The following is a 26,576-nucleotide window of genomic DNA, read 5'->3' as shown; positions in this document are numbered from 1 at the left end:
TCTCCTGAATCAGGACGCTCCATGATGTTTATAATTAGAAAAGTTGCTCAAAGCGGGCTAGAACCTTGTGGAGGCTGATGGGGAAGCAGCGCAGACTTGGTTGGAATTTTAAAGAGGCTCCACAGGAAGGAAAGAGAGGGACGAGGTGCTCTGAGCCCCAAGGAGGACAAGGCAGTTGCAACGTGGGGCTCTGACCCAGGCTGGCGTAAAACCCGTTATCACTTCAGTAGAAATCTGATGCTCGAATGTCATTTGGAAAAGTCATCTCGCCTGGTGCCTGTGGGCTTGGGAGCCATTCGGCAGGAGTCCCCAGGTCCGTGAGAACGTCCTCATGAAATTCTCCAGGTGGCTGTCCCCTTAAGCAACATGTGGGAACTCAGGGTCTCCCAGGATGTTCTCCACCTTTCACTGGATCTTCTGCAGGTCCTCGGGCCCAAAGGAGGCCGGCAGCAGCTCCTGGATGGTCCTGACAACGTATGTGCCATCCGGCTTGGTCATGTAGACGGCCCAGTTGGTGCCAAACTGGAAAAGAGGCAAAGCCAGTGTGAAGGAGGCCGTGCTGCCCAAGGGTTAGAGCTGAGATGGGGTCGAGTCTGGTCCTACCTCCTGCTGTCTAAACTGCCTCTCTGTGCCTCAGTTTCCTCATCGGTGAAATGGGAATGACAATAATCATACCTGGTCCATAGCGCTTGAGGGAGGAGCCAATGAAAGATGGCAGCATGTTAAGCAGTTAGCACAGTGCTTGGCACACGGGTTTTTTTGGGGGTTGTTTTCCTTTTTTTGTGGGGGGGCCCTGCAGCTGTAGCATATGGATGTTCCCAGGGTAGGGGTCACATCGGAGCTGCAACTGCTGGCCTACACCACAGCCATAGCAATGCCAGATCCAAACCGTGTCTGCGACCTACACCACAGCTCACAGCAATGCCGGATCCTTCACCCACTGAGCGAGGCCAGGGATCAAACCTGCATCCTTATGGATACTAGTTGGGTTCATTACTGCTGATCCACAACAGGAATTCTGGCACATGGTTAATGGGCAATAAATACTCTGCTCTGGAGTTCCTGCTGTGGTGTGGGATCGGCAGTGTCTCTGGAGCGCTGGAGCACAAGTTCAATCCCCGGCCAGGCATGATGGGTAAGGATCCAGAGTTGCTGCAGCTGCCGCAGGGGTCACAGCTGCAACTCGGATCTGATCCCTGGCCTGAGGACTCCATACGCCTCAGAGCAGCCAAAAAACAAAAACAAAACTGTCCTAGGGCTTTGTAAGAAAAGCATCTAACCCCTGGGTCAGACCTCCTCCTGCTATGACGGAAAACAATTAGTATCTGCTCTCCCTAGAGACTCTCGTTCACTCCCGACAACCAGGTTGCCGGCCTGCCTGCCCTATCACCCTGCACTTTGAACATGCACGATTTCACGAGCCACACTTTGAGGTCGATGGCTATTAGTCCCATTTTACTGATGAGGAAACTGAGGCTTCGCGGGGTAATGTCAGCCAAGCAGATTTTCAGCTCAAATCCGTCTCTGTCCTTCTCTTACCTACTAGGAGCGAACACTTGCTCGCTGTGTGAGGTTGGGCAAAAGTGAAACTCTTTGGGTCTCTTTTGATCTGTGAAATGGTTTTAGAGACAAAAGAATGCCTTTGGCCGGAAGATAGGTGTCCTGGGCAGAGAGCCGAATCAGCTGTGGGGTAACGGCAAGAATCTTGGAGTCACCAGACCGAGGCTTTACCTGGCCAGGTGCTGTGAGTATCAGAGGTGATGGGTATAAAACACCTGGACACAGTGCCTGGCATGTGGAAAATTAATTAAGAAGAATAGGGAGGGAGTTCCCATCATGGCTCAGCGGCTAATGAATTGGACTAGGAACCATGAGATTGTGGGTTTGATCCCTGGCTTTGCTCAGTGGGTTAAGGATCCTGCGCTGCTGTGAGCTGTGGTGTAGGTCGCAGATGCAGCTCGGATCTGGTGTGGCTGTGGCTGTGGCTTAGGCCAGCTCCGATTGGACCTATAGCCTGGAAACCTCCATATGCCACAGGTGCAGCCCTAGAAAAAGACAAAAAAAAAAGAATAGGGAGTTCCTGTCGTGGCTCAGTGGTTAACGAATCCGACTAGGAACCATGAGGTTGTGGGTTCGATCCCTGGCCTCACTCCATGGGTTAAGGATCTGGTATTACCATGAGCTGTGGTGTAGGCTGCAGATGTGGCTCGGATCCCGAGTTGCTGTGGCTCTGGCGTAGGCCAACGACTGCAGCTGTTTCAATCCCTAGCCTGGGAACCTCCAAATGCTACAGGAGTGGCCCCAGAAATGGCAAAAAGACAAAAAAAGAAAAAAAAAAGGAAGAATAGAAGCTGTTCCTACTGATGGCTAGTGGTTACTAGTGACAGCTCAGGTTTACAGCCTGCTGTTCATGCTCTTGTCTGAATCACCAAGTTATTACCCGGCACAATCAGTCTTCTGGCTTTTATAATTTTTTTTTCTTTTTCAGCCACCCCAGGGGCATATGGAAGTTTTCCCGGCCAGGGGTCAAACCCCAGCCGGGGCTGCAACCTAACACCAATGCTAGATCCTTGACCCACTGTGCCAGGCCAGGGATCAAACCTGTGCCTTCACAGAGACAGGCTGGATCATAAATCCGCTGTATCACGGTGGGAACTCCTGGCTTTTTATTTTCATTTTTCGGCTGTGCCCATGGCACACAGAAGGTCCGGGGCCAAGGATCAAACCCTTGCCACAGCAGTGACCAGAGCCACAGCAGAGGCAGCACCATTCCATAACCGCCAGGCCAACAGGGAACTCCAGTTTTCTGACTTTTTAAAATGTTTTAAGGGAGGAAATCTTTCTGTTGGCAGGCTCTGCCTGAGGGTATGGCTGAAAGTGGAGTGGAGGCGAGTGTAAGTGCCAGGCCCCAGGCCCCCAGGCTTCAGCTTTTATGATTTGCATTTTGGTTTCAGTCTTGCCTCTCTCCCTCAGCTTTTCCATTCACCTTCTCTCATTTGCCGACATCTGTTTGGAGAAAACAGCAATTAGACCAAGGCAGGGCCTTGGGAGTCAGGGAGCTGGCATCCTTTTGTGATTTCTGTATGTGGCCTTGGACCTGCCGTGGTGCTGGGCAGCCATTTCTGTCCCCTAATGGGAGATGAAGTCCATATTGTGAATTCTGTGCCTTTATGGGCAGCATTCTTATCTGCATTTGGGAAATGATTTCTGCTAACTGTGTCTGGTTTGCAGTCCTGGCAAGAAGCCGAGGGAAGACACAGATGTTCGCACATTTGAGAAATGCTCTGAAACCCTGAGAAACAAGAGCAAAACCAGAACAACTCTCACGTCTCCCAAATTCAAACAACTCCCAAAGCAGAAGCCCCCATGGGACATGCAAGTCCTATTCTGCAAAGTACCATTATGTCGCCTCAGAGGTCAAAAATAATCTGTCCCATCTATAGGATCGTCAAGGCAAGGGAGGCAGCTGTGAGGAGCATGGGCTTCGTGCTCAGCCTGAACTGGCCGTGGATGCCAGCTCACCTGCCACTGACTGGCTGGCTGCATGGCCTTCGGCAGGTCATTTCACTTCTCTGGGATGTGGGATAGGCGGGGCTTGGGGATTAAATGAGATACTGCATTTAGAGGGGCCCATGGTGCCACGTTAGAGCTCGAGGGGCTGGGGATTCTTTAAACTGGTGGGTTTAGCCTTTCAGGGACTCTGGAAGACACAGCCCCTTTGTGAATCCACGAAGGCTACTGATATGCCCCCTCCCAAATGTATGAATACACACCAGAAAATTCACTGAGCCCTGATTCAGAAGCCACGATCAAATCTACCCCTCTGTTTTTAGAATCGAAGAAACTTGAGGCCTTGCATCAAGGTGTTTGTGAAAAGTACCTCAAATCCCTTAAATACCTTCTGAAAATCATCAGTGAATCCCCTTTATTCTTTTCTTTCCCCAACTTTTGTTTTAATGTTATCAAATATACATAAGATCGACCATTTTCATCAATTTTTTTTTCCCTTTGGGCTGTGCCTGCAGCATGCAAAAGTTCCCAGGCCAGGGATGGAACCCATGCCACAGCAGTGACAATGCTGGATCTTTAACCCACTGAGCCGCCAGAGAACTCCCATTTTAACTTTTTTTTTTAATGGCTGCACCTGCAGCATATGGAAGTTCCTGGGCCAGGGATTGAATCCAAGCCACAGCTGCAACCTACATTGCAGCTGCAGCAGCGCTGGATCCTTAATCCATTGCTCTAGGCCGGGGCTAAAACGCTCACTTCTGCAGTGACCTAAGCCAGTGCAGTCAGATTCTTAACCTACTGCGCCACAGTAGGAACGCCCCATTTTAACCATTTTTAAGTGTACAATTCAGTTCCCTTTATTCTTAGAATAAAATTTACCCTCCCTTCACAGCCTCCTAGGCCCCATGTGATCTGACCCTTCCCACCCCTCTGACTTGACCTCCAATCACTTTTCCTGCCTCACTCACCATGTTCTAGCCTCTCCGGCCTTCTCGTGACTCATCCAGCCCACCAAGTGTGGGGACATTAAAGTTGCTGCTTCCTCCATCTGGAAATCTTTTGTTGACCTCGGTCTGCCTCATCTCTTCTCATTATTTATATCTCTGTCCAAATGCCCTCTTCAAAGAGAGGCCCTTCCTGGCCATCTAAAGCACTTGGCAAACTCTTTTCCATAAAGGGTCAGATAGTAAATATTTTAGGCCTTGTGGGCCATAAGGTGCATGTGGGTATATATATATATTTTGTCTTTTGAGGGCCGTTCCATGGCATATGGAAATTCCCAGGCTAGGGGTTGAATTGGCGCTGCAGCCACTGGTCTACACCACAGCCACAGCTATGCCAGATCTGAGCTGCCTCTGTGACCTACACCACAACTCACAGCAGTGCTGGATCCTTAACCCACTGAGCAAGGCCAAGGATCAAATCCTCATCCTCATGGATACTAGTCAGGTTCATTAACTGTTGAGCCACAAGGGGAACTCCATGTTGTAACTCCTCATCTCTCTATGTTGTAGGGCCAAAGCAGCCAGAGACAAGTGAATGAGTGGGTGTGGCATGTGCCAATAAAACTTTATTTACAATAACAAGCAGGAGTCTGGATTTGCCCCTGACCTATTGTTTGCTGACCTCTGACCCTGATCTAGAGTATCACCAGCTGCCTCTTCTGTCACTCTAGTCTCCTTTTTTCTGCATTCTTTTCTCTATAGCCCTCATCACGCTCAGAAACTGTGTATTTATTTTGTTCCTTATTTATTGTCTGTCTCCTGCACTAGACTATAAAGTCTGCTAGTGCAGGGCCTGGCCTGTGTTTTCACTGCCGTCTCCCCCGAGCAAGGTCAACGCCTAGCACAGAGCAGACACTCAATAAGTATTTGTTGAATGAAAGAATAATTTCCAGTGATTCATGCAAGCTTGGGAAGGCCTTAAAAGTCAGCCCAACCCAGCAAACAGGACAGTTGCTGTGTGTCCTCACTGGCAGGTTGGCTTGGCTCCCATGGCCTGGAAAAGCAGGGAGTATCCATTCCAGAAAGAAAGGAAAGCTGCTTACCTCTCTCATGACTTGCCTGCAGGCCCCGCATGGCGAAATAAAATCATCTTGCAGATCACTGGGGAAGCAGAGAATCAAACACAGATCAGTCTCTTCAGAGGCAAGAGGCTTAAACTCAGGCCCTGAGGCTTGCCTGGCTCCAGATTCAGGCAACTCACACCGGGCAGTTCCTGGTTCACAGATGCACTGTGTTCTAGAGGCTGAGAAGGGCACAGAGCTTTCCACACTGGCAAGAGGCAAGGCCATGGGCAGAACCATGGCTTCCACCAATGAGTTCAATAAAGCTTTAGTGAGCACTTACTGTCACTCCCACCCCAGGGACACAAAAGTTAGGGAGAATTTGTCTATGACCTTCAAGAGATTGCTCAGCCCAGTAGAACACTAGATAAATTATCTTATTTATTTATTTATTTATTTATTTATTTATTTATTTATTGCCATGCCCTGTGCAATGCAGAAGTTCCTGGGCCAGGTATCAAACCCGAGCTGCAGTCTGGACCTGTGCCACCTGGACCTGCAGCAATGCTGGATCCTTAACCCCCTGTGCATCACGGGAACTTCCAAACATTGTTTGTTGTTATTGTTGTTTTTGGCTGCACCCATTGGATGTGGAATTTTCAGGGCCAGGGCTTGAACCCATGCCATAGCAATGACAATGCTGGATTAATAATGCATTAGGCCACCAGGGAGCTTCCAAGTATTTTATTTTATTTTATTTCACTTTAGTCTTTTCTAGGGCCGCACTAGAGGCATATGGAGCTTCCCAGGCTAGGGGTTTAATTGGAGCTGTAGCCACTGGCCTACACCACAGCCACAGCAATGAGGGATCCAAGCCACATCTGTGACCTACACCACAGCTCATGGCAATGCTGGATCCTTAACCCCCTGAGTGAGGCCAGGGATCGAACCTGCAACCTCATGGTTCCTAGTTGGATTCGTTAACCACTGAGCCACAACGGCAACTCACAAATTGTCATTTTAAACAAAATGCAGTAAGAATGCATGGTAGAAAGGGGACATTTCCTGACTAGGAAGGGAGAGAGAGTATTTTCTGGGGGAGATAGCATTGGGCCCAGCCTGTGGAGGTTGTGTAGAGTTCACCAGTCACCACTAGTGAGCACCTGCTATGCTCCAAAGCTCGGTACTAGGCACTCACTAGACATTATTTCATTTAATTCTAGGATAACCTACATGTAAGAATGACCATGTTACCTTCGAGGATACAGGTTCAAGGGAGGTGAAGTAACAGAGTGCTATTCTGAAGCTCTGAGTGTTGCAGGCAAGGCATAGAGTCTGTGCAAAGGCCCTGAGGCATGAAAGAATAAGACACCTGTGACTCAATGAGAAAACTGGGCTCCTTGCATCTGTGAAAGTCAAAGAAAAGAAGCTCATGGCCAAGGGGTTGTCTCTGAGGATTAAGGCACCTGGAATCAGGCCTCCAGCTCTGAGCAGGACAAAGGATGGTGCTTAAAGAAAGAGTAAACCTCCAAGTGTGATGAAGCACCAGAGGTTAAGCCAGTGGCCACCCTCATCCTTGCTCTGCTAAGACACACAGCTCTGTGATATCTCTGGAAGATTACAGGATTTAAAATTTGGTTCTTTTTATTTTATTATTTTTTTCTTTTTATGGCTGCCCCTGCAGCATATGGAAGTTCCTGGGCCAGGGATCAAACCTATGCCAGAGCAGCCACCCAAACTACTGTAGTGACAACGCCAGATCCTTAACCAGCTACACCATAAGAGAACTCCTCTCATCCACTCTTTGGAGACTGGACTCTTCCCAACAGCCCAATGGGTAGGCATTTCTCTCCTTCACTTTACAGATGAAAAACTGGGCCCGGACTGCTGAAGCAACATACCCAAGATCAAAAGTGGAGCAGGCTTTGAAACCAGGTCTCACTAACCTGGGAGCCTGGGCTCTTAAGCTTGACTCAACATTCTGGCCAAGAGTAAGAATGAAAAGCTGGGGGAGAAGAACCATCCCAGAATGCGCTGGGTACACGGGAACCATCCTGCCTCACTTTCCCTCTTCTCCCTCTCCCCTGTTCTCTGCGCCTCCTGCCTTGTGCTGGGCATTGATGGTTTCTTATGGTTTGTGCTGACCTTGGGCACACACGGAGGGCAACTTATAGGACTTGACAGGCTGGAAACCTGTGACTTTGAAGACAACAGCTGGGACCCCAGAGGGGCAGGCTTATCGCCCCACCCCATTAGCAAAATCCCACCTGAGCTGTGCTCCCTCCATCTTACAGCCTTGGAGGGGCTCTTCGACTGTTCACACCCATCAATGTTAACAAGGGAGCTGGCACTTCCCATTCACAGGCTCAATTTTACAAATCATTAGTGTGGTAATGACCGCATTTCTGGCTCGGGGATGCCAGAGCAGGCTGAGTCCCCGGAGAGAAGCAGTTGGGTGCTGGAAAAAAATGCAGTTTTTGTGTAAACAAGGACATTTGCTAATCATCACTAGCAATACCCAGTCATGTTTGAAAGTAGATAATGACCAAGAGAAAAAGCCTTTCATCTGGAGTTCTCAACAGAGCAGGCTACCTCACCATTCCCCTTTTGTTGACTTTGGCCTCCTTTTCCCCAGAATATCATTATTTTCTTGGATCAACCTTGAAATTAAGTTATCCCCCCCTCTTTATAAAGTGTAATTCACATCCTGATCTCTGCTCATCCGCACAAAATGTTCCCAGGGTGGCCTCATTTATTCCTCCCAAAGCCGGACGGAAGCCAGGACAGACGTTGGTCACAGCAAGAGCTCCTGGAAGCTGGGGCCCTTTCTCCTGAAGCGCATCCATGGCTCCAGTTACTCAGGGGAAAAAAACCTTCAGTAATGAGGTCCACTGCGGGGCCAGACGGAGGCCAAATTTAGGATCTTAAAAAAGAAATGGCATCGACCTTACTCTCAACCGCTGCATTTCTTCCAGAAGGGTCTTGTATCTCCACCACAGGAGAGAGATCCACACTCCAAGTCCATGACCCTTGTGCCCAGATGTCTTTAAAGACTAATACTTTGGCAGCTAGGCAGTCTCTTTCCGGGTGGATCCAATACTTCTCAAATTATTTTCCTTGAACCATTATCCTTTTTTTCTTTTTTCTTTTCTTTTCTTTTCTTTCTAGGGCTGCACCTGTGCCAGATGGAAGTTCCCAGGCTAGAGGTCTAATCACAGCTGCAGCTGCTGGCCTACACCACAGCCACAGCAACTCGGGATCTGAACCTCACCTGCAGCCTACACCACAGCTCATGGCAACGCTGGATCCTTAACCCACTGAGTGAGGCCAGGGATCAAACCCACATCCTCATGGATATTAATCAGATTCTTAACTTGCTGAGCCACAATGGGAATTACCCCCCACCTTTTTTTGCACCATTATCTTGCTAACAGAGCTCTCTCTCACAGACAATGCAAGAATACATAGTTCAGCTAGTACCTGTTGTGGCGGAGCAGCAGAAAGGAATCTGACTCATCCGGGTGTGGGTTTGATCCCTGGCCTTGCTCAGTGGATTAAGGATCTGGCATTGCCGTGAGCTGTGGTGTAGGTCACAGGTGAGGCTTGGATTCTGTGTTGCTGTGGCTGTGGTGTAGGCCGGTGGCTGTAGCTCCTATTCAACTCCTAGCCTGGGAACCTCCATATGCTGCAGGTGCAGCCCTAGAAAGCAACAACAACAACAAAGAATATACAATTCAACATTAAGTGAGAAGCATAATGGGGTCCAAATTAACAAAAGAGCCTATTCATGCACCTTGCATCCTAAAGCCAAAGAGGTGGGGTCCAGGGCCAGCAAGAACCCATCGAATTCCCTCTGAGGGCACACCCATGGGAACTTGGATATTTATGTGTGAGGCATGTAGAGAGAGAGTTGATAAGTGCCCTTGTGCAGCCAGAACCTGGGGTGGAATCTGATCAGTATAGACCATAACCCGGACTTCCCTGGCTGTCACCCCTCCAGCTTGTCCTTGTGTCCTGGGTCTTATACGAGAGGTGTAAGACTGATGCCAGGTGAAGGAGCCGGCTAAAGATTCTGGTTTTGGCTCAAGGAAAGCAGAGAAGATGGTTCCCTTTCCTGGCAGGGGCCGGCACAGTGGAGTGAGCCCTCGAAATGCTAGAGAGGTATCTTCTGCTTCTCCACTAATTCCCAAGGAAGTTGCTCGACCTTTCTGGGCCTCAGTTTTTTCAACTGTAAAAACGAGTACAGTGTCCAGGAGTCTCTACCAAGTGATTTTTAGGTCCCTCCAGCTTTAGGTTACTATGTTGCCTTTCTTGTCTTTTTTTTTTTTCTTCTTTTTTCTTTCTGGGGTCTCACCTATGGCATATGGAGGTTCCCAGGCTAGGGGTCTAATTGGAGCTACAGCTGCCAGCCTACACCACGGCCACAACAACACGGGATCCGAGCCACCTCTGTGACTGACACCACAGTTCCCTGCAATGCCGGATCCTTAACCCACTGAGTGAGGCCAGGGATCGAACCTGCAACCTCATGGTTCCTAGTCGGATTCCTTTCCGCTGCGCCACGACGGGATCTCCCTAAGCTGCCTTTCTGTTGTATCTGGAGGGATTCTGTGGTACTTTGTGCCGTGTTGTTATTAGAACAAAAGCACACCTGCCCTTGTCTTAAGAGTTGTTTTTGTTGTTTACCTGCTTTTCAGACTCACCAAGGGCAGAGTCCATGTCTTATTTATCTCCTACCCTCCACACTCAGCCCAGCCCTGCAGTGCTTGGCTTGGCAGAATTGAGAAGTAAATGCATGTTAGGTGAATGAGTGGATGAGTAACAGGTGTGTGGGGGGTGCTGGCTGAGTGGCTGAATGAAGGTTGCCATGACTTGCCTTTCACACTCACCTGGCGATGGCAATTGCCCTGAACTCTTTGTATCCTTCTGAGATGGCCTTCTGGATGGCGGTCCGTTCAGCACAGACGCCCAGCGGGTAGCAGGCATTTTCTATGTTGCACCCTGAGAAGAGAGGAGAGCCCAGCGCTATTTCCAGCAGAACCACTTCCTGTTGTGTGTGTTGAGTAAGAGGCTTGCCCCATTCCAGGACAGGGAGGGACCCAGTACTCAATAAGGAGGGAGAAGAGGGCAATTTGACTGGGAGCACTGGGAGCCTCTGTGACCCACTGGTGCCGTGGCCCTTCCTAAGAACCTCCCACTCTCATTACTTACCTGATACCTGCATCTCGAGGCACAGCCTGGATGCAGGGGCAGCGTAATAGGGCAGATTAATTTAGCCTCATCTCCCCAGCAGAGATCAAGGCCAAGGGGCAATGCCGAGGGTTGAGAAGGCGAGCAGGACCAACCTCTTCCCAGCCCTGGGTCTCAGAGACAGAAGCCACAGGGTGGGGCATGGTGGTGATCCTGATTCAAAGATCGGCCTTGGGTAACATTTTTGGTGTGGATACCATTTGTTGGAGTTCAACTTGGGTTCTCTGTGAGTTACACTGCAAAACAAATTGTCGAGACAAAATACACTAACAAAAAAACTCCCGAGCTTTGTAAAAGGTGCCAGTGATTGCACAAGCCTTAAGATAATCAATCCCTTGGAGTTCCTGTTGTAGTGCAGTGGTTAACAAACCTGACTAGGAACCATGAGGTTGTGGGTTCGATCCCTGGTCTCACTCCGTGGGTTAAGGATCCGGCATTGCTGTGAGCTGTCGGCTCGGATCCTGCGTTGCTGTGACTCTGGCGTAGGCCGGTGGCTACAGCTCCGATTAGACCCCAAGCCTGGGATCCTCCATATGCTGGGGGAAGTGGCCCTAGAAAAGATCAAAAAAAAAAAAAAAAAAAGATAGTCAATCCCAGTATTCCTGTTGTGTCTCAGTGGGTTAAGGACCCAACATTGTCTCTGTGAGAATGGGGGTTTGATTGCTGGCCTTGCTCAGTGGGTCAAGGATCCAGGATTGTTGCAGGCTGTGGTGTAAGTCACAGAGGCAGCTTGGATCTGGTGTTGCTGTGGCTGTGGTGCAGGCCTCAGCTGTAGCTCTGATTCCACCCCCAGCCCAGGAACTTCCATATGCCTCAGGTGTGGCTATAAAAAGAAAAAAGAAAAAAGAAAAAAAAAGACAATCCCCAGGCCTCTGGTGGGAGGTAGCTGCCGAGGCTCAAAGCCTCCAATAAGGGGTTCCCCCCAGTGGGCCTCTCTGGAGTGTCCCCGGGGACAATGGGCAAGGGCTGTTCCCAGGATATAAAACGATGGTGTAACCAGGTTGGCTGCCCAACAGACTCCCCATTTTCAGGGAGATGAGGCCAAGAACAAATGGCCACAGGAGCTGGGCTTTCCCCTGACAGTCAGGGTGTGACATATAGCACGTGGCTCTTCATACCTTGTCCTTTTCCCTGAGGCAGGATATTCATTGTTCCTCAGGATTCACTCCTCCTTCTTTTAAGCAGGACAAGTGATTCTCATTCCAATATGGCTGATCACGCAGAGACTACACTTCCCAGACTCCCTTTTGCAGCAGAGTATGGCCATGTGACTTGGTTTCTGCTAATGTGATGTGGCCCACAGTGAGGTGGGGAAATTCTGGATCACATCTTTTGCAGAAACTGCTGGTCTTTTCCTTCCTTTCTTTTCCCTCTCTGGGCTGGGGTGGCACAGACAGCTTTGACCACTTTATGTCACAGGGATGGAGAACTAATAGAACAGAAGGGATTTGGGATCTTGGCCAACTCGTGGAGCAGAATTGAGTTGCCTGTTTGCCCTGGACAAGCTGCCTACTGTCTTTATTTTTGGCTGTCCGTGGGAAGTTCCTGGGCCAGGGACTGAACCCGTGCCACAGCAGCTGCTCAAGCCACTGAAATAATGCCAGGTCCTTAACCCACTGCACCACAAGGGAACTCCCCAGCTGCCTACTTTAAATCATTATGTGAGGGGAAAAGAGAACTCTGTCATGCTTGAGTCCTTGTATTTTGGGATCTTTTTGTAACAGAAATGTTTGCTAAATACAGAAATTTGTGCTAAAACTAAGATATGACTAACCATATGGTGGCCTGGTGGTTGAGGAGATGGTTGTCACTGCTGTGGTGTGGGTTTGATCCCTGGCCTGAAAACACTGCATGCCACAGGTACAGCCCCCACCCCTGCAAATCTAGGCATTCCCGTTGTGGTGCAGTGGAAATGAATCTGACTAGTATCCAAGAGGATGCAGGTTCAGTCCGTGCCCTTGCTCAGGGGGTTGGGGATCCGGCATTGCCATGAGTTCTGGTGTAGGCTGCAGATGTGGCTCGGAGCCCACGTAGCTGTGGCTGTAGTGTAGACTGGTGGTTACAGCTCCAATTTGACCCCTAGTCTGGGAACCTCCATATGCCATGGGTGTGACTGGCCCTAAAACAAAAACAAACAAACAAAAAATCTAAAATATGTGGTATTGACTTGGCGGCTAGGCAATGAGAAAGAAAATAACAGCTATAGCAAGATGGAAAGCTTGCTGCTCTGTGACAGGTTATTTGGCAAAGCCCCACCCTGCAATAACCTGGAAGGCAGACCATGTTATCTCCCATTAGGATTTTTCTCCCTGGCACTGGGAGACAGCCCTGTGGCAAGGATCGGAGTAAGGCTGTCATCTCCACCCAGTCATTGTTTCAGATGCCTCAAGGTAGCTGTCATTAAAATGAGGGAGTAGGGCTGGTCTGGGCTGGGCAGGGAAGCCAGTTTGTGAAAAAGGGAAGTTGGTAGCCTTAAGAAATATGCACAGGAGTTCCCGTCGTGGTGCAGTGGTTAACGAATCCGACTAGGAACCATGAGGTTTCGGGTTCGGTCCCTGCCCTTGCTCAGTGGGTTAACGATCCGGCGTTGCCATGAGCTGTGGTGTAGGTTGCAGACGCGGCTCAGATCCTGCGTCGCTGTGGCTCTGGTGTAGGCCGGTGGCTACAGCTCCGATTGGACCCCGAGCCTGGGAACCTCCATATGCCGCAGGAGTGGCCCAAGAAATAGCAAAAAGACAAAAAAAAAGACAAAAAAAGAAATATGCACAGAAAGGATTCGTTGGGTGGGGTCCTCCTCTATGAAAGCAACTGGGAGCAAATAGTCCAGAAGGTTTCTAAGGTTTTGATAGTATTGAATAGCCAAAGAAGCCAAAAGTCTTGTCCATGAAAGCCTGATTATTCAATCACTAAAGAAATCCCTAGGCCCAGAGCTCCTATCCTGGCACAGCGGAAACGAATCCGACTAGGAGCCATGAGGTTGCAGGTTTGATCCCCTGGCCTCGCTCAGTGGGATTAAGGATCCTGAGTTGCTGTGGCTGTGGCGTAGGCTGGCAGCTACAGCCCCAATTGGACCACTAATCTGGGAACTTCCATATGCTGAGGGTGTGGCCCTAAAAAGACCAAAAAAAAAAAAAAAGTGAAAGAAATCCCTAGACCCCCCTGAATTCCATTAGCAGTTGACAGAGCTGTGTGGCCCCAAGGAAAGCCTTTTCTCCAGCACCCACTTCAGATGTATGGTGGAGGATGAGAGTGGTCAGAGAAGAAGCTCCCAGAGGGTAAAGCGGGGGCCCCAGGGACAGTGGACAAGGAGGTTACACCTGAGCAGAAAGGGGAGGCAAGGAGTATTCCAGGGCAGGGAGGATAACTTGTTCACCGGATGTCCTGTTCTTCCCTTCTCACAATGGGAGATTTGATGACAGGTAGCCTTTCTTACTCCATGTTGTATATTTTAGGAGTGGTTGTGAAGTGGGGGGCAGATGATTATTTTTTAGTTTTCAGGCCACTACATTAGCAAGGCACCATCTCATCCTGAGAAAGGGGACTGTGCCCCACCATGGGATCCTGCTCTTAGCTGGGTGCAGTAAGCAGGTGGACTTTCGAGTTGCCACCCTCAGGAAGGTGGTGAGTCCTACATGTGGGAAGATGTACCCAGATACTTACAGGCCACAGGGGGTCTTGTGGCAAAGACTAATTGTTCCCAGTGTTTACACCCCTAAAGAATCTACTGGATGGATTTCCCTTATGGCACAGAGGGTTAAGGAACTGGCCTTATCACTGCAGTGGCTGGGATTGCTGCTATGGTGCCAGTTGTGGCCAAAAAAATTAAAAAGGAATCTATTGGAGTTTATCTGGGTACATGCCTATCCAGCTGGAGACTATATTTCCCAGCCTCACTAGAACCTTTGGGCGGTCCTCTAAGTTTAGCCAGTGGGATGTGAGTGGAAGTATGGAGTGAAACTTCTGATTGACATTTATATAGGCAGCCGGCTTGCCCCCTCCTCATCGAGGCTGAAGCATGGATGTGATATGTGACAGTTTTGAACATGCAGATGAGGACACCACTCTAGAGATGGTGGGACATCAAGGCAGGAGTCTGACCTCCTGAACAACCTTGTGAGCATAGCAGAACAGGCTGCATGTGCTGGACTCCAGCCCACCCCTGGTCTGCTAGATGAGAGAGAAGTAGGCAGCCATCTTGTTCAAATCACTGTCTTTGTATCTGTTTCATCAGCTGAGTCTGTTCCTTATCTACTGCACTCCCTTTCTTTAAGTCTGAGTCTCTATTGTGTTTGTGCAGAATTTTATTCCTCCTGCAGTCATCGAATTTGGCCACTGTCTCCCCATACATTTTCCTCACATATTTTTCTGTCCCTTCATTGTTTACATTGGCCACGCAGGAGGTGTTAATCATTTAACCCATCAACCAGTATCATGGTTCTCAGGACCACAGGCTTTCATGTCCAGGACTGATGGAGAGGGATGGGTATCACCAGATGGCCTGCCCTGTGGGCTGGTGCCCTGGCAGCACGTTACCTTTTGAGAGGAGAGAGGGTGTTCACTGAGAATCCAGCATGGAATGGCCAGGTGGTGGTAGGTGGGGACAGGTATGGAACCCTGCTTTGTGGAAGGAGGATGGGTGTGTATACAGGTCATCAAATAGTCTTGAGCATCAGTGGTTTTCACAACTTAGCACCTCTTCCTCTTTTGCTTTCTGGAGAATGAGCCTCACTTCATTTCTCAGCACGTAGTTCAAATGAGAGTTGCCAACTTTTTGCACATGACTTTGTTATTGGCCCAAGGATGAGCACCCGATCCACAGTGGTCCAATCAGAGTTGAGCACCTGGCCCACAAGGGCCAATCAGAGTTGAGTCCCTGGCCCACACTGGGCCAATCAGAATTCTTTTCTGTGAGGGATGTTCCCTTCCTCTCTAACACTAAGAGCTGGGCCTGGGCCTTGCTGGTGGCCTGGCTTCCCTTCTTTATGGAGGAGACCAAGAAGAGGCAATGAAATGGACATGTGGATGAGAGATGGTGGGAAAAGAGTCTGGCCTGGTGCCGGCTGCCCCTGCAGCCCAGTGACACTCCAGGTCTTCTACCATGTAGTCACAGGAACCAATACACTCTGCTTTTGTCTGAAATAGTTTACATGTTTTTCTATCATTTGCAGCTTTTGCAGAAATCGGTTCCTAGAATTGGGGTACAGAACAAGGAGCAATCAAGGCATTGCAACCCTGAAAGCGGCTGTTGACGTTTACTGACTGCCTACTTTGTTTTTTTTTTTTTTTGGTCTTTTTTTTTTTGCCTTTTCCAAGGCCGCTTCCGTGGCACGTGAAGGTTCCCAAGCTAGGGGTCTAATTGGAGCCATAGCCACTGGCCTACGCCAGGGCCACAGCAATGCAGGATCCAAGCTGTGTCTGCAAACCTACACCACAGCTCACGGCAATGCCGAATCCTTAACCCACTGAGCGAGGCCAAGGATCGAACCTGCAACCTCATGGTTCCTAGTTGGATTCATTAACCACTGCGCCACGACATTTGTTCATATCCACACATGAGTTCCTGGAGCCTAGAGATCCAGTCCTTTACTGCTCAGCCTCTCTGCTAGGTCAGGAAAAGGTCAATGAATAAATAAACCAGTATCTCTCACCTCCCACCTAATCTCCCCAGCCTGGTTCCTAATCTCTGCCTGGAATGACTTCCTTGCCTTCTCCTACCTGGCTGCCCCTCCCGCCTTTGCTGACCTTCGACCTTGCTGCACTGGACTCCTGCCTCTCCTGGATTAAGATCCTCGCCTGCCTTGCTCCCCACTCCACTTTCTGTCTAGCAACCTCCCAGCCCTGCCTCTTCCTGGACTCAGGGACACTCCCCATCAGACGTGATTCACAGAAATCTTGGGTTTTGCTGATAGGCTGTGAAAGCCAAAAGCTGCCAGACTGCAGAAGGCCCAGTCTCTAAGGGCAGGAGCCTGTGTCTGCTTTTGAAGTTCAGAATGGTCTCCTATAGAGGCACCTTCCTTTACTATGTGTAAAAACTTCAACAGGCCAGTTAAGGAGAGGGGGGCACGGGGACAGAGGTTGTTTAAGAAGGGAGCATGCTGAGTTCCCGTCGTGGTGCAGTGGTTAACGAATCCGACTAGGAACCATGAGGTTGTGGGTTCGGTCCCTGCCCTTGCTCAGTGGGTTAACGATCTGGCGTTGCTGTGAGCTGTGGTGTAGGTTGCAGATCCGGCTTGGATATCCCCCTTTGCTGTGGCTCTGGTGTAGGCCAGTGGCTATGGCTCCAATTCGACCCCTAGCCTGGGAACCTGCTGCGGAGTGGCCCAAAGAAAGAGCAAAAAGACAAAGACAAAAAAAAAAAAAAAAAAAAGGGAGCATGCTCACATACTCCACTGTTTAAACAGAATGGTTTTTTTTTTTTTTTTTGACTTTTTTAGGGCTGCATCCGCAGCACATGGAGGTTCCCAGGCTAGGGGTTGAATTGGAGCTGCAGCTGCTGGCCACAGCCACAGCCATGCCAGATCCATGCCGCAACACCAGATCCATGCTGCGTCTGTGACCTATACCACAGCTCACGGCAATGCCAGATCCTTAACCTACTGAACGATGCCAGGTATCGAACCCGCAACCTCATGCTTCCTAGTTGGATTTGTTTCCACTGTGCCACAGTGGGAACTCCAGAATGTTGTAGAAAGAGCCTGTAGGTTCTGGTTTGCCCTGGGACCCTCTGCCCTCCTGGCTCTGAGGATTTGGGAAAGGGACTGAACCATCTTGAAGCTCAGGGTCCTCATTTGTAAAATGAAAATGACAGTGCCTTCCTCTCAGGCCTCTAGTGAGAATGAGTTGAGATCATGCATGGAAAGCAATTAGCACAAGGCCTGGGGCAGAGTAAGTTTTTACCAGCGGGCGCTGCCGTCCTTAACTGCATGAAAGTTGAGGCTTGGGCGATGGTAGGCCTGTGTGACTGAGCTTCTGCTCCTTGTAGACACAGTGTGACTGCGGCCCCATCTCTGTCCTTCAGGCAACTTGAAATCCTTTCCAGAATTACAAGGCCCTCGTCATCTGGTGCCAACCTGCCTACTTCTTGGACCTCATTTCCCTTTGCTTGCCAGGATAGTCCTGCCACAGGGCCTTTGCACCTGCTGTTCTAACTGCCTAGAGCTCTCTTCCCCCTCTAGGCACATGGCTCACTCTACCCAGGTCTCTGCTCAAATGTCACCTCCTGAGAGAAGCCTTCCCTCATCACTCTACCTAAAATTCCTTTCTCCTCCCACACCTGGAACCCTCTCAATCCATTTATCCTGCTTTAACAACTTAACACTTCCCTGAAATAAATGTCTTTATTATCTAATTTCCCCATTATTCCCCAAGTATAAACAAGTATAACTTCCTGAGGGCAGGGACATTGTCTTTTTTTTTTTTTTTCTTTTAATGCCCCCACCTGCAATATATGGGGGGATGAAATTGGAGCTGTAGCTGCCAGCCTGCACCACAACCACAGCAACGCCAGATCCAAGCTGTGTCTGTGACCTACACCACAGCTCACGGGAATGTCGGATCCTTGACCTACTGAGCAAGGCCAGGGATCAAACCTGTATCCTCACGGATACTAGTTGGGTTCGTTTCCACTGTGCCACAATGGGAACTCCTGACTTTGTCTTCTATTGTGCACTGTTATATGCCCAGGGCCTAACACAGTGAGGCCAGGGAGGCTCTCTGTTACTTGCTATTGAATGAGTGGAATCTCCCACTTTAGTGCTACTTCTCTGAGATGCAAAGGAATAACTGTATTTGGGTCCTCTGTTAAGTTCAAGTGCAATTTCTCAGTCTTGCTTGGGGAAAAAAAAAACAAAAACAAAAACAAAAACAGAAGAAAAGGAGGAAGAAGAGAGGAAGGAAATCCTTGGCCATGAATTGCGATCCTGAAAGGCCAGACAATTTTGTTTTGCTTCCCAAGCCCAGAAAACAGCATGTCACCTATCCAACTCCATTCCCAGCATTTCCCTTAACTGACTCTGAAATACACAGAAGGATGAGCTGGGACGGTGCCAAGTTAGGAATCCATCATTATAAGATTGGACCGAAAATAATACTGTGATGACAGTGCTGTTATTACTAATTGTTTTCTTTTAATATTTTATTGCTTTCCTTTTATCTGCTAGGCACTCTGTGGAACACTTCATCTGTATTATGTTATTGTTGTTGTTGTTTTTGCCCCAGCTGCCCCCAAGGCATATGGAAGTTCCTGGGCCAGGGATCAAAAATGAGCCAGAGTGGCAGCTTATGCCATAGCTGCAGCAATGCCAGATCCTTAACCCACAGCGCCGGGTCCGGGATTGAACCTGCACCTCCAAAGAGACAAGCTGGATCATTAACCCACCGTGCCACAGCAGGAACTCCTGTTAATCTTGTTAACAGCTCTGTAAGGCAGATCCTATAATAACCCCATTTTACAGAAAGTAAAAGCTGAGGTGTGGGGCAGGGAGCCAGGACTCACATCCTGACCTGTGGCATTTCAGTGAGGATGTTTGAGGTAGTTTGGTGCTTCAGGCAGGGCTCAGGTTGGATGTCATCAGGACATTAGCTAGGAAAGAAGTTCACAAGGAGGTGATTCGGACCCAGTCCCCTGGAAAAGAGAACACTGCTGGAGGGTATGGTCCCCCTCTCTGCGTCCCCTCTGTCTTCTGGCAGATCTTAAGATTAGAGCAGAGGTTCTCACGATCAAGCAAGTGGGCAGCAGCATCTTCTGAAGGGCTTCTTAAAAGATTTCTAAGTTCCCATTGTGGCTCAGCGGTAATGAGCCCAACTAGTATCCATGAGGGCTCGGGTTTGATCCTTGGCCTTGCTCAGTGGATCAAGGATCCAGCATTGCTGGGAGCTGTGATGTAGGTTGCAGATATGGCTTGGATCTCGCATTGCTGTGGCTGTGGTGCAGGCTGGCAGCTGTAGCTCTGATTCGGCCCCTGGCCTGGGAACTTCCATATGCCTTGGTGTGGCCCTAAAAAGCCAAAAAAAAAAAAAAATTTCTGAGCCCCACTCCTGGAGTTTCTGCTTCAGTAGCTTTGCACTTGAGCCATTCATATTTCTAAAAGTGCCCAGGAGGTGCTGAAGACCGCACACAAGAATTACCAAACTAGAGAAATGTCACGTCCATGTCCTTGAAGAAAGACTCCACTCTCTCCACATTCCTGTCTCCCTGTCCCCGACAGGTGCAATGCACAGGGTCACAAATGAACTTAGAATAAGTGAGCTATAGAGTTGAGGGGTTTTACTGGTGTCCATCTTTGTAATGAATTGCTTTCTTTTTTGGCCATGCCCACAACATGTGGAAGTTCCTGGGCCAGGGATCGAACCCTCGCCACCACAGTGACAATGCTGGATCTTTCATTGCTAGGCCACCATGGAACTCCTGTAATGAGCCACTTTTGAATGAGAGTGGAGAGGGCCAAGGAATGAGGCTGGCCCAGTGGGTGAGCAGGGCTGTGGGGAGAGGAAGGTGGTTAGGGAAGCCTGCTCAGACTCACTTAGAAGTGCCGTGGGTGGAGCTGGGGGGCCTGGGTTGGGTCAACCGCTGCAGAGAGGGGTCATATGGAGCATCAAAGAGAGATTGTGAAGGAGACAGGGAGCCCAGCAGGGAACCAGGAGGGCAGGGGCTGGTTGGGGGAAGAAGGATGAAGAATCAGATGGGTTTCTTTTGGTTTTTGTGATAGGGCTGCACCTGTGGCATATGGGCCTTCCCAGGCTAGGAGGTGAAAGCAGAGCTGCAGCTGCCAGGCTACACCACAGCCACAGCAAGGCCAGATCCGAGCTGCATCTTTAACCCACACCACAGCTCATGGCATCTCCGGCTCCTTAACTCATGGAGCGAGGCCAGAGATTGAACACACATCCTCATGGATACTAAGGTTCCTTACCACTGAGCCACAACATTAAACTCCGATGAAGGATCTGGAGCTGTAGCCACTGGCCTACATCACAGCCACAGCCAAGCAGGATCCAAGCCTCCTCTGTGACCTACAACCGTAGCTCACAGCAACATCGGATCCTTTAACCCACTGGGTGAGGCCATGGATACTAGTTGGGTTCACTGCCACTGAGCCACAAAGGGAACTCCCATTTTTTTTCAAATACAGTTTTTTTCCTCCCAAATTACAGCTGATCTAATAAAGTGCTCCACGCCCACCCCCATGGCAATGAAACATATAAAGTGCTGAAATCCCAGAGAGAGGAGGGAAGCGGGAGACTGACCATTGCCAAAGTCCTGAGGGCGTGAAGAAAAGATCCCCCACTCCTTGGGGGCAGGGGGGCCTGCAGGGTAGTCCTCCTAGTCTCCTCCACCCCCTCCCTGGCTGAGCACTGCCACATGGGAGGCCCTGGCTGCCTCCATCCCCTGCCCCCCATCCCTCTTGGGTCCCCTCTCTATTCTTTGGGGTCCTCACTGCCCCTGCCCCCAGCAGCTCTTCCCTGGGGAGTTCCCCTCTTCTCTGCAGCTGCCCCCCAGGTAACCACAGATGGTAACTCTTATAGTTATTAATTACCATCCTGGTGGCCCAGCTGTGAGGGGCCCAAGACCCAGGCTGGGGTCAGGGCTAACAGAGGAAATATAATCATCACTATGAGATTCTGACAGCAAGACCATCAGGCTTGCTTTTGAATTGGACGGGACCCCAACTGCCTCTGAGGGTGAAAACTCCGCAGAGGTTGGTCTTCTGCGCAGCCGGAGAAAGTCACAAAACTAGGCAGACCTGTCCCACTCTAAGCGATAAACTCAGTGCTAAGTTCAGCTGTGCCCTCTCTGCCTCCTAATTGGCTCTAATTCATCCCTTGATAGCCTGTCAGGTTTTTCTTTTTTTTTTTTTTTGGTCTTTTTGCCTTTTCTAGGGCCGCTCCTGCGGCATATGGAGGTTCCTGGGCTAGGGATCTAATTGGAGTTGTAGCCACCAACCTAACCTACGCCACAGCCACAGCAACGCCAGATCCAAGCCGCATCTGCAACCTACACCACAGCTCACGGCAACGCCGGATCCTTAACCCACTGAGCAAGTGCAGGGATCGAACCGGCAACCTCATAGTTCCTAGTCGGATTCGTTAAGCACTGAGCCATGATGGGAACTCCCCTGTCAGGTTTCTTCTGGTTGCTCAAGGTTCCCTTTTCTCCAAGCCCTGCCTTACTCTATCCACACTTCCTTTCCTTCCAAGTAAGGAGATTCAGAGATTCTGGCAAATGCCCTCCATTCGTCCTGCCTTCTCAGGACAACTCTCTCTGCCCCCTTCTGCATATCTACCCTGCAGCAAAGGCGAGGGGCAGCAGCAAGAGTGTGGCATTTGGAAGCAGATCATACTGATCCTGTTATCTCGTTTATAAAATGTGTGCTTGGGAATTCCCGTTGTGGCTCGGCAGGTTAAGAACCCCACTAGTATCCTTAAAAGTCTTCCACAAATCTGCCCCCAAATCATCACCATCATTATCCCATCATTAATAGCAGTGATAGTGGAAGCAGCCACTGTTTGTGATATGCTTATCATGGTCCAGAAACTATACTCATCACTTTAGCTCCTTTTTTCTTTCCATTTTTTTTAGGGCCACACCTTCAGCATATGGAAGTTCCCAGGCTAGGGGTCCAATCAGAGCTGAAGCTGCTGGCCAACATCACAGCCACAACAACACGGGATCCAAGCCACATCCGCAGGCTAGGCAGCAGTTTGCAGCAATGGCGGATCCTTAACCCACTGAGTGAGGCCAGGGATCGAATTCGAATCCTCATGGACACTATATTGGGTTCTTAACATGCTGAGCCACAAGGGGAACTCCATTTTAGCTCCTTTAAAGACAGATGCTCATTTAAAAACTCACAATTAGGGGTGAAATTCAATGTAGTTAATGACTGATGCAGCTCAGGCACCAACAATCAGGGAGGACCACTGGGTCAGGCACACCAGCTCTGTTCAAAGCCATCGTGAAAGGCAAGTGTTGGGATCCTCAGTTTACAAATGTGTAAGCTGAGACTCTGGAGAGTGAAGGGTTTTTTGTTTTTTGTTTTTGTTTTTTTTTTACTTTTTAGGGCCACACCCACGGCATATGGAAGTTCCCAAGCTAGGGGTCGAATCAGAGCTATAGCCGCTAGCCTACACACAGCCACAGCAACGCTGGATCTGAGCCACATCTGTGACATACACCACAGCTCACAGCAATGCCGGATTCTTAACCCACTGAGCGAGGCCAGGGATCGAACCCGCAACCTCATGGATACTAGTCAGGTTCATTTCCGCTGCGCCACAAGGGAAACTCCTGGAGGGTGAAGGGTCTTGCCCAAGGTCACATGACTGATAAAACAGCCGCACCAGGATGCAAACCCAGGGGGCTCTAACTCCTCCAGGACCTGTACCCCATCCCATGAGGCCTCCACAGGTTCCCACTGCACAGTCCTCTCTCTGGTGACATCAGGTCCTTCCCTGCTATTTAAATAGGCCACGCTTCTGTCCATCTCATTTCATTCCCTCCTACAATTATTGGTTGAGGCCCCACTTGGAGCCTTGGCCTGTGTAAGAGGAGGGGGCCTGCATGGGGGCAAGGACTGTCATCGTTCTTTCTTCCTTTCCTTTCCTTTCTTTTCTCTCCTCCCTCTTTCTTTCTTTCCTTCCTTCCTCTCTTCCTTTCTTTCTTTGCCATTCACTAATCCCCAAACTCCCAGACCCTTCCCCTCCCTCCCCTCAGCAACCACAAGTCTGTTCTCTGTGCCCATAGCTTTGTTTCCGAGACTGTCATTTCTGCTCACAGCAGTATGTCCAGCACCTGGTGCATGACCTAGCACATAATTGGTCCTTGGCAAATATTTGTGAATGGATAAATCAATGCAAGGTTGGGGAGAGCCCCTCTCCATCTGGAGGGGCTATGGAGGCACTGGAAACCATCAATGGCTCATTGCCTGTTCAGGCCTTAGAGCCATGGGGCAGTGTGGGTTGCAATGTTGTTTGCAGTGGTGGTTAATGTTTAATGCTCACCTGAGCCCCCCGGCCAGGCCTGAATTTGCACAGGACACTCGGATTCTCTCTACTCCCTGCAGGAAAGCAAACTTGGGAGTCAAGGGAACGCTGGGTTCCAATCTCGGCTTGTGATCTTGGGCACTTAACCACTCCGAGCCTCAGTTTCCTTCTCTACAAAGGGGTGGCATAATCCTGCCCTGCAGGACTGGAAGGGTTGGAGGGACCGCATGAGTCATGGTCCTTCCTCATCCTAGCCCTCGCTCAAGGTTACCTCTCCTGTTCAAAGATGTTTAAGACCCAAGTGACTCATAGAGCCAGCAAGAACCTCAAAAGACAGGAGGTGGACTTCCTGTTGTGGCGCAGCAGAAATGAATCTGACTAGGAAGCATGAGGTGGCAGGTTTGATCCCTGGCCTCACTCAGTGGGGTGAAGGATCCAGTGTTGCCGTGAGCTGGGCCGTGAGCTGTTGCCGTGGGTTGCAGACGTGGCTCCGATCTGGCGCGGCTGTGGCTGGCAGCTATAGCCCTGATTCATCCCCTAGCCTGGGAACCTCCCTATGCCACGGGGGTGGCCCTAAAACCAAAAAAAAAAAGACAGGAGGTAACTTGAACACCAAGAACAACCCAGAAGAGGCACCAGAGAGGGCGCCGAGGTGTGGGCCCCCCAGTCAAGTTCCCTGCGGAGCAGTGGGGGTGGGACTGGCTCACACCTGGCCCAGGGCTGCTGGGTAGTTAACAATTAGATGGACACACAAGTGAGCCTCTGATCCTTTAACTAGCGGCTGCCAAGTGGAAGGGGATTCTGGGCGGCAGGACTGGGCATTCCCCCGGGGTCCCTCTGTGCCAATTCACATCTGCTCTCAGGGTGGTGGTAGGAATGGGAGGGATGGAGAGGGGCACGGCTTCCCTGCCATCTCCAGGCCCTGTTCCTCCCTGTCCTCGAAGAGGATGTCCCTCAGCTCGGCAAAAGCAGGTCTGAGTTTTTGTTTCAGCGAGCGTTTCTTTAAAACCAACAAACCGAAGGAAAGGAGCTTAGGAACAGATTAGTGCCAACTCAGATTCTGGTTCCCCACCTCCCTGAGCTGGCACTCACTGCTGGTTACCCAAACCCGGTCGCCTTTCCTCCAAGACTCCCTGCAAGGCGCTCACAGCCCCCCCCCCCACCCCAGGAGTAACCCCTGGATTCCTCGATCTCAACCCCCCCTCCCCCGCCATCTCCCTGCGCAGTGGGTGACAGGAGGAAAGCAGGGTCTGGGGGACCCTAGCACTGATCACTACAACCTGTGTGACCTTGAGCCATGTCATGGCTCTGGACCTCAGTTTCTTCATTGAAAAATGGGCACAACACCTAGGTGAGTGTGCGGAGGGCGAGGACTTACTGCTGAAATCCTGGAAGCTTTAGGAGGGTGCCAGACAGAGGAGGGCTCAGAAAGTGTTAACCCTCTCCCTCCCGCTCCAGGACTGCGGATGTTCGGCATTTATGGACTCACCTTCCTGCTTTCCCTTCCCACTTCCTTCCCCATCTCTCCTTGGCTTCCCAGTCCTCCAACAGGGGAAAAACCACTGGATGTGAGCAGCATATTCACCCCCACAGTCTGGGACAGCGGGCAGGGCAGGGACGAGGGGCAGCGTTCCGGGGGTGGTCCAGCGACGAGAGGATAGGGCACCCTCCTCCCGCCCATCCTGCTGGTCCTCCTCTGACCTCCCGCCCCGGCTGCCGCGCAGGGGGACCCCGGGGTGCCGCTCTTACCGGAGAAAATCCTCCCGTCCCCGGTGAGGAGGGCCGCCCCCACCGGGAAGCGACTGTAGGGGCAATAGGCGGACTTCTTGGCCTCTCGGCAGGAGAGGAGCAGCTGCTGGACGTGCTCGGGCTCCAGGGCAGGACTGGGACGCTCTTGGGCCATGTTGGTCCCCTTGGGGCTGGCAGAGGAGCGGAAAGAGACCTCACAGCCAGTGTGGGCTGGGCCCCACGGCGGCAGCAGCTCCTCCCCCCCGGGGTGTGTCTCTGCCTAGTGGCTCCCAGGTGAGAGCCCCCGGGGATGCCGGGCGGGGCCGGGCCGGGGAGAGGAGCCTCCTTTGGTTTGGGGTCAGAGGGCGTGGTGTGTGTCCCAGGGAGGAAGGATGCCACTATGTCCACGTATGCTTCCCACTTCCCCTTGGGGACCACTCCCACTGCTGACACACTGATGAGTAAAAGGTCAAGGGATGGGCGTCGCTGTGTGAGGGGTGACTGTGGACACACACACCTCAAGGGAGAAGCTGTTATGTGGTCTGTGTGAGGTCTAGGAAGTCCAAGCTCCAAGGATGGAAAACTCTTCATTTTGTTGAATGACTTCTTCCCTGAGTGATGTGATGAGACTGAAAGGGCAGGTGCTGGGGCAGCCGCAGTGGCTTCCCAAGTCAGGGAGCGTGAGGTGGTGCAGTTAAGACCAAGCTGCTTCTTACTCTTTTCTTTTCTCCTTTTCCTTCCTTGCTTTCTTGCCCTTTTTTTTTTTTTTTTGTCTTTTTGCTATTTCTTGGGCCACTCCCGCGGCATGTGGAGGTTCCCAGGCTAGGGGTCGAATTGGAGCTGTAGTCACCGGCCTACGCCAGAGCCACAGCAACGCGGGATCCGAGCCGCGTCTGCAACCTACACCACAGCTCACGGCAACGCCGGATCGTTCACCCACTGAGCAAGGGCAGGGACTGAACCTGCAACCTCATGGTTCCTAGTCGGATTCGTTAACCACTGCGCCACGACGGGAACTCCCTCTTGCTCTTTCGTTTTTTATGGCCACACCTGTGACATATGGATGTTCCCAGGCTAGGGGTCAAATCAGAGCTGCACCTGG

General features: G+C 50.6%; 1 protein-coding gene across 1 annotated transcript; it reads right to left on the bottom strand.

The window, feature by feature from the left end:
- Positions 1 to 25,822, bottom strand: CDA (cytidine deaminase). Its single transcript, XM_047792412.1, has 4 exons — positions 25,496 to 25,822; positions 10,405 to 10,516; positions 5,558 to 5,615; positions 1 to 522 (listed from the first exon to the last, which is right to left on the bottom strand). The coding sequence occupies exons 1-4, from the start codon at positions 25,647 to 25,649 to the stop codon at positions 406 to 408; spliced, it is 441 nt and encodes a 146-aa protein (XP_047648368.1). The 5' UTR covers positions 25,650 to 25,822; the 3' UTR covers positions 1 to 405.
- Positions 25,823 to 26,576: the final 754 nt, after the last annotated feature.

This window comes from Phacochoerus africanus, chromosome 8 (assembly GCF_016906955.1).
Source record: "Phacochoerus africanus isolate WHEZ1 chromosome 8, ROS_Pafr_v1, whole genome shotgun sequence".
Taxonomy (NCBI): Eukaryota; Metazoa; Chordata; class Mammalia; order Artiodactyla; family Suidae; genus Phacochoerus; species Phacochoerus africanus.
Note: the sequence above shows the minus strand (reverse complement) of the source record. Positions and strands in the feature narration are given on the sequence as shown.

Excerpts from the sequence above, each read along its gene's own strand:
- CDA (XM_047792412.1), bottom strand. The coding sequence starts at position 25,649 with ATGGCCCAAGAGCGTCCCAGTCCTGCCCTGGAGCCCGAGCACGTCCAG. Across the intron at positions 10,517-25,495 it reads GGACGGGAGGATTTTCTCCG|GGTGCAACATAGAAAATGCC; the intron begins GTAAGAGCGGCA and ends CTCTCTTCTCAG. Across the intron at positions 5,616-10,404 it reads AGGGCAATTGCCATCGCCAG|TGATCTGCAAGATGATTTTA; the intron begins GTGAGTGTGAAA and ends CTGCTTCCCCAG.